Raw genomic sequence first — 18,572 nt, 5'->3', positions numbered from 1 at the left:
GTGTTGGTTTCTCAAGGGACGCTACCACCCCTCCCCCATGTGACTCCGCTGCACTGCGATGGCTCTCTGCCTTGGCAGCCTCCAGTAGCTCCAGCACCGGCATCGCAATCGTTAGCGATCCCCCAGCGAGAGCCGGCCCCCATCGCAGGCCCGGTTTCTCAGCAGGCTGGTTCACCTGGGGTCGTCCCTTCCCCATCGTCCCCGCCACTGGGTCTTGCCCCTCCCTGGGTGGACCAGGATCCAGAGTTCGACGGCCTGTCTCCCATTCTGCCCCGGGTTCCGGTGGTGGGACGATGGGGGCCTCTTCGTGTGGGTCACTTCCAGTCGTATTCGACGGTTCCGGCTCGAGGGTTGGCTGATCCCCTCGACTCCAGCCTTCCAATGGACGTGGAGGTCGTCACTCTTGCACCACGCTCCACCTTCCGACGCAGTGGATCACAATGGCTTCACCCCCCGAAGGAGGAGGAGTGCAGTAGCCACCAGAAAGATCGTGGGAGGTGCACATCGGCACGGCGCATCACGGACGGTAGTTGCCGCAAATAGAGTCCCGTCCACCAGAGGGCACGCGAGAATTCGGCCGCGACCTCTGCCAGCGGAACAACAACAACAACAACAACAACAACAACAACAACAACAACTCAGGCAGCACGGGCCGTGCCCAGTCAGTTCACATTGGGCATGCCTATGAGACAGTTCCCGGTCTACTCAGAAGTGCGACGGAAAATGTGAACCGTGTTACTACATTGACACCGATTCACATAGGAGAGACAACCATCATAAAAAAAAAAAAATAAACAAAATCAGTGCTCGCACGGAAAGATATAGGTGTTCATTTTTTCCATGTGCTGTTCGAGAGTGGAACAATAGAGAATTATTGTAAAGATGGTTCAATGAACCCTCTGCATGGCACTTAAGTGTGATCTGCGTAGCAGCCATGTAAATGAAGATGGTAGATCTATTCTGCCCACCCGTAAACATCACCATTTCTATGCTGAAGACTTCCACCTTCATTTAAGAGCCAGACTTGAATGTAAGTCTCATCAGCAATTAATTAATTAATTAATTCCGAATAATATCAGAAAATGGTAAATGACTGGATGAGTACCTCAACTGAGCGCAAAAAATATCATCGTAACATGCCCAAAGATTTCCCATTGCCTCTACACTGTCCAGAAATTTTGTGAAGTATTTTCACAGGACACGAAATGTAAACTTGTGAAATGACTCATTCCGTCAAATCTCCACTACTACACTGTAATCTAACATGGCGTGCATAGTGAAAACTAAGGAAACGCTTAGCCCCAACCATAAATGACTGTGTGTGTTACTTCTGCAAAGTCCATTTATTTGACCATCTCAGTGCCTCACCCACCCTGTTACTATGATTGCAGCCAGACAAGTTATCATATCTACTTCATCAGCTTCTTAGAGTGCAAGATTCCTAGTATTTCACATCAGAAACAAAGTACCTGTCATATCATCATAATCGCAACACAAAGCATCACACTTATCAAGTTTACTAGCAGTGGCCATTCATGAAACAAAAACATTTGCGAAGTCCTCCTCTGTTGTTAATTATCCTGCATTCTATGAATAATGTAATGCCCTTTCACAATTAAGAAAAAGCTGAAGCATTTCCTTTTGTCAACCTTATAATTTTTTACCCAAAAATTAACATATTATGCTAAAGAGTAAAGCAGAAGATCTTATGTTCTCTTTTTGTTTCTTAATCTTGTCACACCATTTCCTTTTCCCCTCACTTTATAATTTATGTTCTATCATGTTCCTCTTTCTCTCCCTCTTCTCTGCTGGCCATACCTGCCAGTGCTCTCAGGTTAAATCTAACTATTCTTCTCTCTATTCTTATACTTGTCGTTAACTAATATAACGGTGTTTATTCTACTATAGCTACTAACTACTGTTTCCACTACTTATGTCATAGTTATTTCTAAGTGTTATATCTCATATAGGATGTAAGACTTATTTTCTTATAACTTGTGTGTTGTAATGGACATAGGGTAAATATGTTCAATGCTTTGTTAGAAGAAAGACTGGACCTAATGGTCCTTATCTTCACAGGATAAATATATAATTATTATTTTTAAAAATATGCATCATTTATGGTAACTGCTAATTTAAATAAGACTGTACACTGTAAACACTGCAGTACAATTATGTATTTGTTCAAGACATTATTTCCTGTATTGTTGCCTGCTGGCAGTAAGAGATGAAACAGAATAATTGTAAGCCAATAATAGGACATTATGTACAGAAACTGACTTAGCAGATGTATTAGTAATAATAATACCTGGAAATCTCTTTCAAGCAAGAGTTCTCTTCTCCAATGCAAGAGAAATGCAGCACACACATATAACTGGAACGAGGCAAATCCATCAGACTCTGCTAGATATGTATCCCATAGGCGAATTGTACAGTGTAATGGCAGTTCACGGGTCAACAGATTGTTCATCCACCGGAAAGAAAACTGTAAATAATCCACTCCATGATTCTGGAGATGCCTATGCAGCTGGCCTGAAAAATCAATATTTGTTGGTTTATAGTTATGGAATGTGTGCTGTTTAACGAAAACTGCACAGTATTTAAATACGAGTATAAACCCAAAATAAACTACTCTGTCTGTAGAAACATAAATGCTTAATAGTGGCAACAGTGAAGACATTTTGTGAAAATGATTATCAACACAGACAAAATTTTAATACTGATGATATAACTTTTTAAAAATTACTTTATCATCAATAAAGCAGAAGCAAAGTTTCCCCAACTTCTAGCTTAATAGAAAACCATAATAAACAAACTAACTCCTTCTTTCCTTTTTCACACTTTAGAAAAGAAAATGCTGTGAAAATGCAATCCTAAAGTGTCCTTCAGCAAGTGTCCTACAGCTTGTCCTAATGTTTCAATTCCTAACAGACTCAAATCATCATCTATCTGAAAACTTCTGTCACTCAGTTCTATAAGATAAATACGAGCTATTCTACAGAAATTAGGTTGCATATAAGAGGTCAAATGCATAGACTCCTAGACTTTGTTTCTGTGAAGACTACTGATAAGTTCTTTCCAGGTATGTATCTTACCAAGTGCTATGGTATTTCCTAAATGCAGACAGTTTTCACCTTTGTTTAAATTATTTTACTACAAACTTAATTTTTCTCAACTTCTGTTGCTGCTGATTAGGCATGACATATATTCATAAATAATAATTTTGTGTTCAGAATTAATCACAAACAACTTTTACAGCAATCAACAGTAGTTTCATGTTCAGACAGTCAGCCCTATTTTGGCTCTTGATCTGTTTTGGATCATCATCTTACAATAACTTTTCGCATCTGAACAGATGCTGGTCAGCTGCAAAAGATTACTCAATTATAATCTTATTTTAAATTTTATACTAAGTACATTACAAATAATTACACAACATTTACATATTTTGCATGATATGGAAGAATGATGGAAAATAGCTGAAACAGTTTTGTTTCAATGTACTTTCATCAGTTCCAGGTTTAATGCAATGAAATGATTTTGAAGCAAGGGGAAAGCTTTGTGCTATCCATTATGTCTGGAAGGACATCTTTGTTTTTGTTTGTAGAACCACTGTGCATTTTTATTTCAACTAAGTTCCTCACAAGAAATCGTACACATCTTTTATTTAAATTAAAAACTGAGTACACTTTCAGCATTTGTACCCAGTCCAGTCGCATCAATGTGACCACCACCTATGTTCGACGTCTACATGCAATAACCAATCACCGACAGCAGGTGGCAATACTAGAAGTGGAGGGTATATAAAGCATGTCGGGGGGACGAGGGACACAGTGCAGTTGTCATCGTAATTCTGATTTAAACCTAATCGAGAATCTGTGGGACCACCTTGATTGGGCTGTTCGTAATATGGATCCTCAACCGAGAAATCTACCACAGGTGGTCACGGCACTGGAGTCGGCACAGCTTCTCATCCGTGTCAGTACCTTCCAGAACCTTACTGACTCTCTTCCTGCACATCTTGCAGTGCTACATGCTGCAAAAGGTGGTTATTCAGGTCAGGTGGTCACATTACTGTGAGTGGGCAGTGTACATTAAGTTACCAACACCACTACAATAACTTCCAAATTATTGCCAGAGTTTGCAGTCACTTTATCACCACAGGAAATCAGGGCATGGTGACAGCCAATTGCCACTACAAAATGAGATCAACGCAACAACGTTTTGCTGAAGTGCAGATGTACACAATATTTTATGAGCTTTCGCTAGTGTCTTCTTGCATAAATCTCTGAGCAGAAGCTTCATTTAGTTGTGGAAAAAACAGCTAGTCTCCTTTAGTCCACTATTGACTTCAATCATACCAAACTCTGTCTACCAGCATAAAATTTCATCAGATGAAACAAGAAAAGCATTTGGGTCTACTATGATTTTCTATGAAACTTGAATACATCCTCTTGTGACTTAACGGTAAAAAAATTTGCTTACTTAATTGCAAGTTAATTCACCACAACTTCATGAAGCAAATGAGTTTGAGAGTTACACTAAACAGTCTAGTCAAATTCTTAACCTTTGATTGTTGGTATGAGTTAGTAAAAGTATAATTTTTGGTTCTTCACCACATCACTGTCGTTTCCCCTGGATGATACTTTTAGTGCAAATGAAAGTTTTTTTTTGTCATGTCATTGCAGTAACTCCTGTTGGGTTTCTTGCTGCTAGAAAAGTGGCACAAAAAGCCAGGAGAATTTTATTGCATTGACATGCAATCATTTGAATATCAACCCTTTCCACTCCAAACGTGAGTGGTGCGCTACACTGCAAATTTCGGTTTCCGCTCTGATGCTGAGCCTCATTCAACATGACTTTTCATAGCTCTTACATGCTCCAGTCGGAAACCAGACTGTACTAGGTATCAATGCTGCATGGTGCTGCTACCTGGGGAAGCCTGCATTATCTCGGTGTCGAACTGCAGCAGTGGTGTTGAGAGAGAGAGGGGAGAGAGAGAGAGAGAGAGAGAGAGAGAGAGAGAGAGAGAGAGAGAGAGAGTTTATAATTATTATGTTTCAAGTTAGTAGGCACGATATGGATAGTTCTTCATGCACAGTCCTTTCAGAGAAAGAGATTGCAGTGCTTTTAGAGGAATGTCTAAATGAAAGTGAGAGTGAAAATGAGTTTCATGACAATGATTTTGATGGTGACAGAGATTCATTTCAATACAATTTGAGCAAAATGATGGAAACAGCCCACTCTGAAGAGTTTCAAATAATATCACACATTGAAAATTTTTGTTTTGTAATGCTTGTGTAAATGCATTTGAATGAAAGCACATGTTTTGTTTTGCTGTATATCCTAATTGTTGGTCAGTGGCCTCTCATTGTTTCCACAAAGACTTGCATAATTCTCTGTGATGCACTTGCCACCTGGGCAGCAGTGATTTAAATATGAGTACATGCCCTCTGTCTGCATTACAGAGTGGAAAAGGTCAATCACCTCTTGGTAATGCTACCAAATTAAACTCTTAGTATTTTCTTTCTTTCTTTCCTTTCTTTTTTTGCTATAGTTCATGACAGTGTTTCGTTTCTACGTGCTACTGACGTACTCTTAATTTCTTGAAAAATATGACAGCACAAATAAATGACTTTTTCATTTCTCTGATAAAATATTTTTTTTAACTTGCTCTTAACTTATCAAATCCTCTGCTACAATATCTTTTGCTTCAGCTCTGTTTCCTGGCTACAATTGTAGCTTCTCATTCATCTCACGGAGCTCGAATATCTGCTCCTTGTACTTCTGTTATAGGGATGATTTCCACCATACTGCAATATATCGTACAATCAATGTTTTAAGACCTCTCTTTGTGGTGTTGAAGTTCCTTCGTTATTTATTTATAACTGAAGGTGGATAATAAGAATATAGTCAAATTCCATTTTTATCAATAGTATGTAGCTCAAAACAAAAATACTACACAACAATAAAAGATAATAATGAAGTATCGGAGTTTGAAACAGCAAATTACTCTGCTTTAAGCTTTCAGCGTGTACTGATAGCTTTTTTAATTAAGCTGTAAAACATTTAATGAGATTGCCAGTGAGAATGCTATTTTCTTGAAAAACAAATTTCTCTCCCCCCCCCCCCCCCCCCCCCCGCACTTGAGTTGTACTGGTCAGCAGTCTGAAACTTTGCCAACATTGGCCAGCGAGTTCTTGCTCTGACAAAAAACAGTAAAGTTCCAGAGCAGCCAGAAGGAGAACACTTCGCTTTAAAATTTGGAAGAATAAACACTTTGTTTCAGGTCTTTGTAAAGTTGTAACTTCACTGTAGGATTTGTAAGAGCACACTTTAGAGTTACAGCTTCAGGTTAGGACATGAGAGATGACTGGTGAAACGAGCCTTGCTGCCTCTGGAAGGATGTCCGTACTCAAGTACTAAATACAAAGAGAGGGCAGAAATCATCTTCTCCAGCTGCTTTTGCCGGCAGTTACTTTAGTCATGTTCTGCATGCTTTGCTAAGATGGGCTATTGTCACACGTGCAGTCGTCGCTATGACACAAAGTTAATTTGCTGTCTTCTGTGATCTTGAAGTCACAAATCCAGCTTGTTGCTCTCAATGCAGATTTTTGGCAGTCTTATGGTGTTTGCTCCAATCTTTCCATGTACTTTCAGCTAATAATTTATGCAGTCACTCATCGTGTCCACGAATTATTAACACAAGTTTTATTCTCTCCACCCACTTGCGCTAAGGTTACACTTCAGTGTTATTACCCCTTGTCCACTTGTCAACGGTTCTTTATAAACATCGGTGGGTAATTCTCATGTTTAAAGATAATAAATCAAATTGTTATAGTGACCATTTGTTTCCAGTCATAGCTAGAAGCTCCCTCATATATGTCTATATGAGTGGTGTGGGACTCATTTGTTTCATGGTTAATTTGTCCGTCCCTATTAATATTCATTTAAATAAAACACTTTCTATTGCACAGATATTTTTAATTAATTTGTAAGATCATTTGGGATAGTTCCTCAGTCTGTTGGTCATGAGAATTAGATCATGTGCATCCTAGAGATATGCTCCAACCATATCCAACACCCCACAACAGGAAAGATTAAAAGAAACCACTTAAGCACGAAACACAATGACACCAAAAGAATTATGATAAATTACCTTTTCAAATAAAATATTATTGTAGGAAATAAAATATCGCCTCTAGATAGTGGAAAGATATGCAACTGACAAACTGAGGTATCTGTACAACTACAAGCATTGTTTATGAATTCAGTGACTTCTAACATTGATTATACTTCTATACTTACCATCAATTCGTTGAATAAGCTCCTTGAGTTGATTGACTTTATGCTGAATACCAAGTTGTGCAAAAATGTAATTATCCTGGATGCCATCCAGAAATTTTGAAAGGCACCAAAATGAGTCTGCTTCTATTATGTCTCTCTGATCTTGTGGCAAACTTTCAACATCATAGTTGTCAATATCACTGTCTACAAAAATTGAACAACAATTACACTTCAGGTTGTCAAATAAATTTACAGAAAATCAAAAGTTGTAGCTATAGCTCAACTGAGTGAAGTGTGTACTTAGCTAATAGAGCAGTACAGTGTAAGGTTGTTTTCCATGGGAACAATTATAGCTGTCCACGTACTCATGGGAAATGAAAAATAAAAATAATAAATGGGAACAAAAGTATAACTTTTTACACACTACATTATTTTACTCTCTTTTAAAGGAATCTTTTGTCATTAAAGGAATCTTTTGTCATTTATATAAACATGACATCCTCTTGTAATGCAATTCAGACTATCAGCTTTATTATAGACAGATTTTATTTGTACCAGCAGTATAGGATAAAAACTAAACACAAAGCCAAAAAGATTATGTTTTACATGATTTATGTAAATAGCTCTAGAACAATTTAAACTAACAAAGTGACCATGCTTTAAAAGCAATGCCTAATATTATCAAATTAAATACATCCACAGATTCAAAGGAATCGCTAATTAGTTGACAGGCCCTACATTCAACTTAGTTCAAATGGCTCTGAGCACTATGGGACTTAACATCTGTGGTCATCAGTCCCCTAGAACTTAGAACTACTTAAACCTAACTAACCTAAAGACATCACACACATCCATGCCCGAGGCAGGATTCGAACCTGCGACCGTAGCGCATTCAACTTAGTTATGTTATTCAATACTGACAACAAGAATTATCTGGTTTCAAAAAAACAATGAAGATAGTTTAGTATGATGAGAGATTAAAAGTTAAATACTTTCTCTAAAAATTCTCCACATATCTGCAAAAATTTGGAAGAGGCCTCCGATAACTTTTCTCTCCACTGCAAGCAATGATTTGCAAAAGAGAAATGATAAGTTCACAAAAATCAGGTGTGACTAGTAAAATAACAAATAGTTGTGCAGTATTTTGGAAAAATAAGAGAATAATGCGACTTTTATTCTTGCCAAATTAATGTTAATCCCAGGTTTACGTAACATACATGAAGTAGGTGAAACTCAGTAAAACAGAAACATATGTACCATGGAAGTAACTTGTCAGGTTTCTATTTTACAGACTGATCGATGGACATTACATAGTCTACCATCCCTACTATAGGCAGTTATGAGGTCAAGCTTAGCAATACACTTTTTTTTTTTATATAAGTTCTTATAATGCTCTCAAAGCTTTTAGTGTTTTGGACAACATGAACATACTATTCAGAAACATATGTATTTTGGTAGCCCTACATGCAAATTCATGCTTATTAAAAACTTAAAGTGTAGCCCTTGAAGCAACAGTGAATGAACATATATATATACAACCATCAAAAAAGTTCTCTCACCTTCTGGTATCACTTCTTGCAGGAAAACTACATAAAATGGTGTGACTAAATCATTTATGCCCTGAACATAACCAGATGCTGGATGTCGAATTGCCCAGATAAACAATATTCTTTCAAACATTTCTTGAACAGTCTTTTGTTGAAACAAGGCAATCAGTGGGCTCATGCGAGGGATGTCTATATGAATCTAGAAAGATGATAAAATGTAGAAATACCACATCAAAAAGAATTGATTTTAATACATACCATTAAAGTAAAACACATGTATTTATCTTTTTTGTAAGTCTGCTTGGTAAGTCACTATTACACAGTTTCCTTGGAGGCTGGATAATTGAAACAGCACTTTTCATTTTCCAAATACTGTAAATGCTGATTAAATGTGTTTAAATTACTTTTTTTCTGTTTAACTGTTGTGGCAAATATCAGAACCCTAATGTGTATTTGTGAAAGGTGTAACACAACAGATTCGTTAACAGGAAGATTGGAAGCATTAACGTAAAAACATCAATACATTGTAAAAGAAGCCACGATATTTTCCTTTAAAAAGTAAAAAAATCATAAACCCAAAGTTTGGTTTGAACATCACAGTGCTTTAAAGGGTCCATTGGAGATTCTACACCTTTGTGTGTTACTGACTTTTGTTGGACCTCACTTAGCCATTTATATCAGACCCTACTGACTGGTATGGAACCTGAACCACAGAAAGACTTTCTTTTTACAACATACAAAAATCACTGAAAAACAGAAAAATATATAAAACAAAGATGATGTGACTTACCAAATGAAAGTCCTGGCAGGTCGACAGACACACAAACATACACACAAAATTCAAGCTTTCGCAACAAACTGTTGCCTCATCAGGAAAGAGGGAAGGAGAGGGAAAGACGAAAGGATGTGGGTTTTAAGGGAGAGGGTAAGGAGTTATTCCAATCCCGGGAGCGGAAAGACTTACCTTAGGGGGAAAAAAGGACGGGTATACACTCGCACACACACACATATCCATCCACACATATACAGACACAAGCAGACACATTTAAATGTGTCTGCTTGTGTCTGTATATGTGTGGATGGATATGTGTGTGTGTGTGCGCGAGTGTATACCCGTCCTTTTTTCCCCCTAAGGTAAGTCTTTCCGCTCCCGGGATTGGAATGACTCCTTACCCTCTCCCTTAAAACCCACATCCTTTCGTCTTTCCCTCTCCTTCCCTCTTTCCTGATGAGGCAACAGTTTGTTGCGAAAGCTTGAATTTTGTGTGTATGTTTGTGTGTCTGTCGACCTGCCAGGACTTTCATTTGGTAAGTCACATCATCTTTGTTTTTGGATATATTTTTCCTACGTGGAATGTTTCGGGGAAACATTCCACGTAGGAAAAATATATCTAAAAACAAAGATGATGTGACTTACCAAATGAAAGTGCTGGCAGGTCGACAGACACACAAACAAACACAAACATACACACAAAATTCAAGCTTTCGCAACAAACTGTCTGTCGACCTGCCAGCACTTTCATTTGGTAAGTCACATCATCTTTGTATATATATATATATATATATATAGCAGTCAGGCATTTAGCTGTTAAACTCACAAGATATGTATACAGAAGATGAATTAATCATAAACAGGACATAAAACTTTTTCAGGCTTGAACGACACACAAAGAAATAACTTTTTACTTTATTTCATATATACATAAACTCAATACGGGGTATACAGGGGTTGTAAAAATTGTATTGTACTTTTAATATGAGAAGGCCATTTTAGGTCTAAAAAGCAGCACAACTTCTCCTGCAGCTCAGTGTATATAAACACTGTATGACAGTACAACATTCTTCGCACCAAAATGGTCCAATTTTCCCCACTTATTCTGGAGACATGGCAACAAGTTCTTACATGTTTTCCCAGAGCAGAAAGAAAACTGTTGTTTCATTTCATGCTCATCAAATTAATTTTGGGCATTACTAGCATTGTGTGTGAAGATATGAGCACAAAACCAAGTTAAAACCACATTATAAACATGCGGAACTTAAAAGTACCTTCAATGTGGATTGCAGCTGAATGTAAGCAGTCTACATTGTACATTTCCATGGTACCACACATACGTAAATATGTCTTGTGCTTCGGAGGGGGGAGGGGGGGTGGGGGAGAAAACACCCATACTTGTCAAAAGCACAAAAGCAGTACAAGTTGCTTGTGGTAGGAAGTGCAATTTTTCAGCTCCTTACACCACTGAAGCCTTTTCTTTGTAATCACTTCGTTTATAAGAGGTTTGGCAAGATCAGTTCAATCAATAACCCTTGGTGCCATTTTTACTACACTGTTTTCACTATCATTGTATTTTATAGATTCATGTATAGCTCAGCAACCACTTTCAAAACAGTTGTTTCCTTATTAAAGCCGAGAGTTTAATGCATTTTTTTTTTTTTTTTTCAATTCTGAAGACAAATTTTTCTTCTAATACTATGTTTAGTATACTACGTTCCCATGAAATCTGTATACTGTTATAGTGGTACATATATTAGATATACACTATAGTTTTACAACTGCTGTCGGTGCCGGTTCAGTTCAGGCACCAATGACACTCTGCGCACATAGGAAGCTGTAAGCTCTGACAAGACTGTGGATCACCACAATACTCAATGATCACACATGTTCTGATGGTTCAGATGCTTTCAAAGATGTTAGTGTATAACTGAAAGTGAATAGACAATGCTAGTTTGTTACAGTTAAGCAGAAACAACCTTATTTAAGGATTACATTCTTCAACAATTAAATGTTTACATGAAGAAAAATACCAAATCTTTATAGATTTTGGTATGATGAATTAAAAAATGACAATTTTTGTTTTTTAGCTCCCATTTTCATGATATATGATGTATGTTACATGCTTATTTCTGTTTTTTAGCTTTCATTTTCTTGTTATATCAAGAACACCACTGAAATCACATGTGAATGCTGTGTTTCATGCAGCTATAAGAGACGCAAATGGTAATGTGAGGCAATGACCTTGACCACATCCTCAGATATATCGACTGGTGAACACATGCTCCATCTGATATTACATCAGTGTTTTGTTTCTAGCTAACAGTCTGATGACACTCCTTGCCTTCCGGAATGCTCCAGCATGTATTGTGACTTTTACGTGAGTTTCTGAGTTACTGTGTGGAATAAAAATTGCTGTTATACCCCACAGGTGTGTTAGTAACCCCAACAATTTTTGTTGCACATGTGGAGATGCAATTTTTTGGACAAAGGACGATAACATTGTCAGAAGCAGTGAATGATGGCTCTGAGCACTATGGGACTTAACATCTGAGGTCATCAGTCCCCTAGAACTTAGAACTACTTAAACCTAACTAACCTAAGAACGTCACACACAGCCATGCCCGAGGCAGGATTCGAACCTGCGACCGTAGCAGTCGCGCGGTTCCGGACTGAAGCGCCTAGTACTGCTCGGCCACCACAGCCAGCTTAAGCAGTGAAAGAAGCTTATTTCCTATACTTTGGGTGCCATGTAGGAGACTAATAAAAAACATGGGCTCCTCATGTTTGTTATATGTCATGTTCATCAAGTCTAAGTGCAAGGATGAAAGGAAAAAAGTTTTCATGAATTCTGCAGTGCCAGCCATTAGGTGCGAACCTACAAACCACGTAACAACTGGCTACTACTGCTCATTGCCTCCACTCAATACAGGATTTTAATAAAAAAGAGTATAATGCAGTATCCTAATATACCAATTGCAATGCGACTAGTGTCTCATGGAGTGGGTCTTACGAGTTCTATACCCTGCAGCAGCCACAACAATAAACTTTTATAGTGACAGTGAAGAAATGAAGACCAGTCAGATACATGTCATTGTTCCACATCTAACAATTCCACCTTTAAACCAACATGAAATGCAAAAAATCACATAAGCTGAATTCAATGATCTTGTTAGAGACTTGAACCTTCCAAAATATAAAGCCAAACTATTAGCTTCTTGCTTCAGAGAGTGGAATTTTGTGGAAGACACAGCTTGAGTATGTACAAGTGAGTGCTGAAAAGTATGAATTTATAATGTGAAAATTCTTAAAACTTTTTAAATAAAACAAATGTTATTAACATTCTACATCTTTATTCTTCATGTCTACATATTTACTTCTCACGACAGTCACCCTGGCAACGGACACATTTCTCCTGAAGAGACACCCATTTGTTGATATTCTCACTGTAGATGTCACTGTTTATGGAGCCACAGCCCTAACCTCACCTTTGTTTGTACCACTTCATCACCATCAAAGTGAAGTCCTCAAACGTGTTCTTTAAGTTCTGGAAACAGATGAAAATCGGATGGGGCCAAATCGAGACTGTACGGAGAACGATCAATGACAGCGAACCTGAGGTGTCGAACTCCTGCAGATGTCACTGCACTCGGGTGTGGACGAACCCTTCGAGTTCGAAAGTCTATTACAGCACGTCATTTCCCATATACCGACACAGTTATGTTACACACCGTCACGTTACGTGCTATAATTCGGAGCCCTCTAGCAGCAGAGGGCTGCAAATACGCAAACGCGGAGAAAAAGGTGTAGATTGTTAGTAATGTTTGTTCTACTTATAAAGCTTTAAGAGTTTTCACATAAAAAATTCAGAGGCATTACTTTTCAGCACACACTCGTACTATTTGCCGATGTCAAAAACCACTCGAAAGATTTTTCGACACAACAAATATAATGACGTAGTGTACATATATTGAAGCTCTGGTACAAGAATTCAGTATCTTATACAAACAAGACTACAGAAGACTTTTCATAAGTGGTTCAAAAACTAGTTTGAAAGTCACACTGTTACATGATGGCAACATGCTTCCTTCCATTCCAGTGGAATATGCAGCCTCAGCAAAGGGAAGTTACATCACGCTGAGAGATATTTTACACAACACTAACTCTGATAAGCATCAGTGGCCATATGCGCTGATTTAAAAGTGACTGGTATGCTTGTGGGCCTACACGGTGGGTACACTAAGTACTGTTGCTACATTTGTGAGTGGGACAATCTTATGTTACAAACAGGACTGGCCACGACGAAAAGTCTTTATGTGCTAAACATGTGGCAATAGTTTCAGAAAGGTATGACATTGTTTCTGGTCAATAGGAGGGCGGAAAATTACATTGAACTTGTGACTGACCACGTAAGAGAGTGGTTTGAAAAGTTCTCAGAATCACCACGAGAGGTCAGCACTAGCACAAGTTGTTCACGTGATATTCATCGGACTGTTGCCTGTAAACACGTGCCACGTCAGTGCTCTCGGAAGAGAGCTGTGGTGGTGATGTGGCTCTGTTGTTGTTCCTCTGTAGTGATTTGCGAAGATGGAGAGAAAGAAAAGAAAAGAAAAAGGGGGGACGGGGGGGGGGGGGACGGGGGGGGGGGGGGGAAATCGAGATTCGAGCAGCAATTAAGTACTTCGTAAAGAAAGGTATGAAAGTGAAGAACATTCGTGCCAATTTCCAGAATACACTGGGGGACTCTGTTCCTTCGTATTCAACTGTTGCGAAGTAGACAAATGAATTTAAATTTGGTCGGGAGAGCTTAGATGATGATCCATGCAGTCATCAGCCGAGATGTGTCTCTACTCGAGAAACCATTGTAAAAGTGCACAAAATGGTGACGGAGGATTGTCGATTGAAAGTGCGTGAAATTGCTCGTGCTTGCCAGATGCCATCTGAAAGGGTATATCACATTTTAACGGACGAATTAGAAACGAAAAAATTATCTGCAAGACAGGAGCCGCGACTCTCGACATGTGCTCACACACGTGTTCCGTCGCCGTGCAAAATTACACAAACTGAGGTACGAATTGTCGCCATACCCGCCTTATTCACCTGAAATGGCTCCGTCAGATTTCCATCTCTTCCCAAAACTGAAAATTTTTCCTGGTGGACGAAGATTCACTTCAAACGAAGAACTGATAGCCAGAGTTGACAACTATTTAGCAGGCCTGGAGGAAACTTTTTTTCGAGATGGGATCAAGGCACTGGGACACTGTTGGACCAAGTGCATTAATCTACAAGGAGATTACATTGAAAAATAGAAAAAAAGTTTCAGTGATGTAAGTACTTTTTTCCTATTCCATTCCGACAACATTTCAAACCACCCTTGTATGTGCCTATGACCGTGTTATGTGCCCATGAGAGACTGCACTGCTATGTATCACTCAAAGTGCACTTCATTCACTCACATATCAACATTTTCCTTGAAGACTGAAGCGTGTTTAGTGATAAACATGGCGATAGATTTTACCAACATGTTTCTGTAATGGAATATCGATACCATGGAAGATTCAGTGCTTCAGTATTGGCATATTTCTCTACATCTTCCCCGTAAGCGACAGGTAAGGAGAAAGTGTGTGTTGTACACAAGGTAGCTGTTAATAGTGTATCTTTAACTGACTTAAACTGACTGTAGCTTTTCGTGTACTTAGTCTGAAGCACTTATTTTTCAACATGATTTGTGAATAGGGTAGACTTTACAACTTTGCATTGCTCGTATGTTTCAGTGACATAGCCTACCAAATATCTAAAACAAACTAGGGCCTATCTGACAAAAATAATGTGTTATATGGATTCAGCACCCCTTAAATTGTTTAAATCCATTTAGATATTTTCATCATTATTAAATTTTTGAACAAAATTTGAAAAATATATGTATCAATATTTCAGTAAAAATATGAGCATCAACACCCTGCATCTAAAAAGACTAGAATCATTCTAGAAAAAATGGACATATTTGTGATGAGTGCATCAAATTAACACCAAAACCACTGTCAAATAATTTGTAAGTAAATGTGTGTTGCCCAGTGCTAGGCTTGATTGACTATGTCACATTATAATATGTAAAGAACATAAAAGTTTCAGTAACTTCCAAACCTGAGCTGATCTTGATTTTTAATTGTCATTTTCAACTTTAACAAACTCAAATCCATGTAAATCAACTATTTTGGCCTTTTGTCAAAAGCAAAAAGTTAAAATTTGTTGTCTTATATAATCACAGGATTCTTGTTTAAGTTTTTCACAATATGGGAAACAAATATTTTGATAAAAGTTATATAAATGATGTCCTTAATTTATATACCTGCAATGATTATTAAAATAATGAACTATTTTCAACTCATCTAACACAGAGCTCATTCCGATTTCAAAAAAGTCACATTAGTTTCGTGCTTGCTTTTGACTGTTCACGAACTTTTTATCTGGCATTGTATGTGTCCTGTTTTTAGGAAGATGAGCTGGACAAATCTTATGCAAGATAGAGAGATGCTGCTTGGCACTATGTATCTCATACAAGTAAGATTTGGTGAAATCTCAGTATATAAAGCTAAATAAAATTGGGGGAGGGGATAGAGCAGACAGTATTTTGAAGTTTGTTCCTCAAATGAGCCTGTTTCTCAGTAGCTAATAAGCCTGTTTCTCAAATGAGCCAAGGATTTCATAAAAGCTCTACACTTAACACAATGACTTGACTCATTTCATATTTGGTTCGACAACATAACTGGCAGCGCAATCTGGTCATTTTGTGTTTTACCATATGGTAACCTGATATAAGCTACAATGGAAAACCGTGTTAGTTGACTTACAAAGTTAATTCAATGTGCTCCGTGATTTTGTTAAGCTCTCACACATAGAGAAAGAATTCCAAATAACACATAATTATGTAAATAGTCTTCATGCGTGTGCCGCCGGATGACGTTGTGCAAATCCCACAATATTTCCTCGAAGCAACTGTCCGACATCATCAAGTGGTTGAACCTCACTGGTGGCTAGGTACGACTGACAATATCCGCATGTCGATGCCACTGTATATAAAGCACGCATGTGAAGATTGCGCAGGCACGGGAACAACGCATGCGCAAAAATTTGCAGATAGATGGCGCCAGACTCAAACGCCCTCTGCCGGGAAACGCAGAGCGGCCGTTCTGCACATGAGCTGATGCTGTGTTTACTAACATGCTCCCAAAGTTATGAGGGGTCTATTATCGAAAGCTCTTTGCTTTCTCGTCGTGATTTAACAGCAGCCAATGCAGGGTTCCAGACTGTACTCAATTGAAATCCCGCATCCCTGTTGATAAGGTTATTAGCTGTAGGGATATGTATTGCTTCCTTAATGACGCAATCCCAGAAAGAGGATGCTGGGGATAAAACTTCCGTCTTTTCATAAATCATGTGATGTCCTGTGTTCAGACAGTGTTCTGCAATTGCCAACTTCTCCGGTTGGCGTAGGCGTGTACAACGCTGATGTTCATCGCAATGTTCTTGTACTGTGCGACATGCCTGACCTATATAACCGACAGAAAGAAGATGCTGTGATATTTAAATGATTAGCTTTTCAGAGCATTCTCGCAAGGTTGGCACCGGTGGAGACACCTACAATGTGCTGACATGAGGAAAGTTTCCAACCGATTTTTCATACACAAACAGCAGTTGACCGGCGTTGCCTGGTGAAACGTTGTTGTGATGCCTCGTGTAAGGAGGAGAAATGCGTACCATCATGTTTCCAAATTTGATAAAGGTCAGATTGTAGCCTATCGCGATTGCGGTTTATCGTATTGCAACATTGCTGCTTGCGTTGGTCGAGATCCAATGACTGTTAGCAGAATATGGAATCGGTGGGTTCAGGAGGGTAATACGGAACACCGTGCTGGATCCCAACGGCCTTGTATCACTAGCAGTCGAGATGACATGCATCTTATCCGCATAGCTGTAACGGATCGCGGAGCCACGTCTCAATCCCTGAGTCAACAGATGGAGACGTTTGCAAGACAACAACCATCTGCATGAACAGTTCGACGCTGCTTGCAGCAGCATGGAGACCATGGCTGCAGTTACCCTTGACGTTGTATCACAGACAGGAGCGCCTGCGATGGTGTACTCAATGACGAACCTGGGTGCGCGAATGGCAAACCATCATTTTTTCAGATGAATCCAGGTTCTAGAGTGAGATTTTCACTCAGCAGCGGAGTGTGCACTGATATGAAACTTCCTGGGAGATTAAAACTGTGTGCCGGACCGAGACTTGAACTCAGGACCTTTGACTTTCACAGCTTTACTTCCGCCAGTACCTCGTCTCCTACCTTCCAAACTTTACAGAAGCTCTCCTGCGAACCTTGCCGCACTAGCACTCCTGAAAGAAAGGATACTGCGGAGACATGGCTTAGCCGCAGCGACATGTATGCTTCATGTTTTCGTAATTACGAAATTATAAATTCAAATTCCACCAAGCACAGCAAGTTAGTATCTAAAGCATTGAAATCGAGACTGCGATGCCCTTTTGTAAGCCAATCATTGTTCATGTCATGTGACCTCTTCAGCCGATGACAACAGACATTCAGAGTATATAATGTGATACTGTCAGCCAGTAGCAACATCACTAAATAGGAAACACAAATAGGAAAAGCTAATGGCCTAAATTAACATATGTAGTGTAGCTAAAAAAAAAGCTAAGGTTTCACATATAATACTGATCTTGAAGATTAATAAGCTACAAGAGAAGTTAAGCTTTCGCATGTAATACTAGTCTTTTTTTAGCGAGGGTTACACTTTAAGATACACCACACAAATGTGCCAGTAAAACTTAAAATAATGATATAAATGTCTGCTCTTCTGGGCTCAAAATTCTTCTAAGTGGCTGGTCCTCAAAGTGTTAAGCTTTAAATGAGAGTCAAATGTTCTGTGATTTATGAAATTCATTTCAC

The 18,572-nt window shown here is 38.7% G+C and overlaps 1 protein-coding gene across 5 annotated transcripts in view; it reads right to left on the bottom strand.

Moving 5' to 3' along the window:
• LOC126248032 (TBC1 domain family member 22B) overlaps window positions 1-18,572 on the bottom strand; it is a 261,278-nt gene that overhangs the window by 99,464 nt on the left and 143,242 nt on the right. For all 5 annotated transcript variants that reach the window (XR_007545404.1, XR_007545403.1, XR_007545402.1 and 2 more), the window contains 3 exons: window positions 8,847-9,033; window positions 7,309-7,491; window positions 2,309-2,532 (listed from right to left, as the gene is read on the bottom strand). Coding sequence is in view for 1 of the 5 variants with exons in the window: in XM_049948639.1 (XP_049804596.1) it covers window positions 2,309-2,532; window positions 7,309-7,491; window positions 8,847-9,033 (594 nt within the window). In the remaining 4 variants the exon portion in view is untranslated. The remainder of the gene's footprint in view (window positions 1-2,308; window positions 2,533-7,308; window positions 7,492-8,846; window positions 9,034-18,572) is intronic.

Source organism: Schistocerca nitens, chromosome 3 (genome assembly GCF_023898315.1).
Source record: "Schistocerca nitens isolate TAMUIC-IGC-003100 chromosome 3, iqSchNite1.1, whole genome shotgun sequence".
Lineage (NCBI taxonomy): Eukaryota > Metazoa > Arthropoda > Insecta > Orthoptera > Acrididae > Schistocerca > Schistocerca nitens.
Note: the sequence above shows the minus strand (reverse complement) of the source record. Positions and strands in the feature narration are given on the sequence as shown.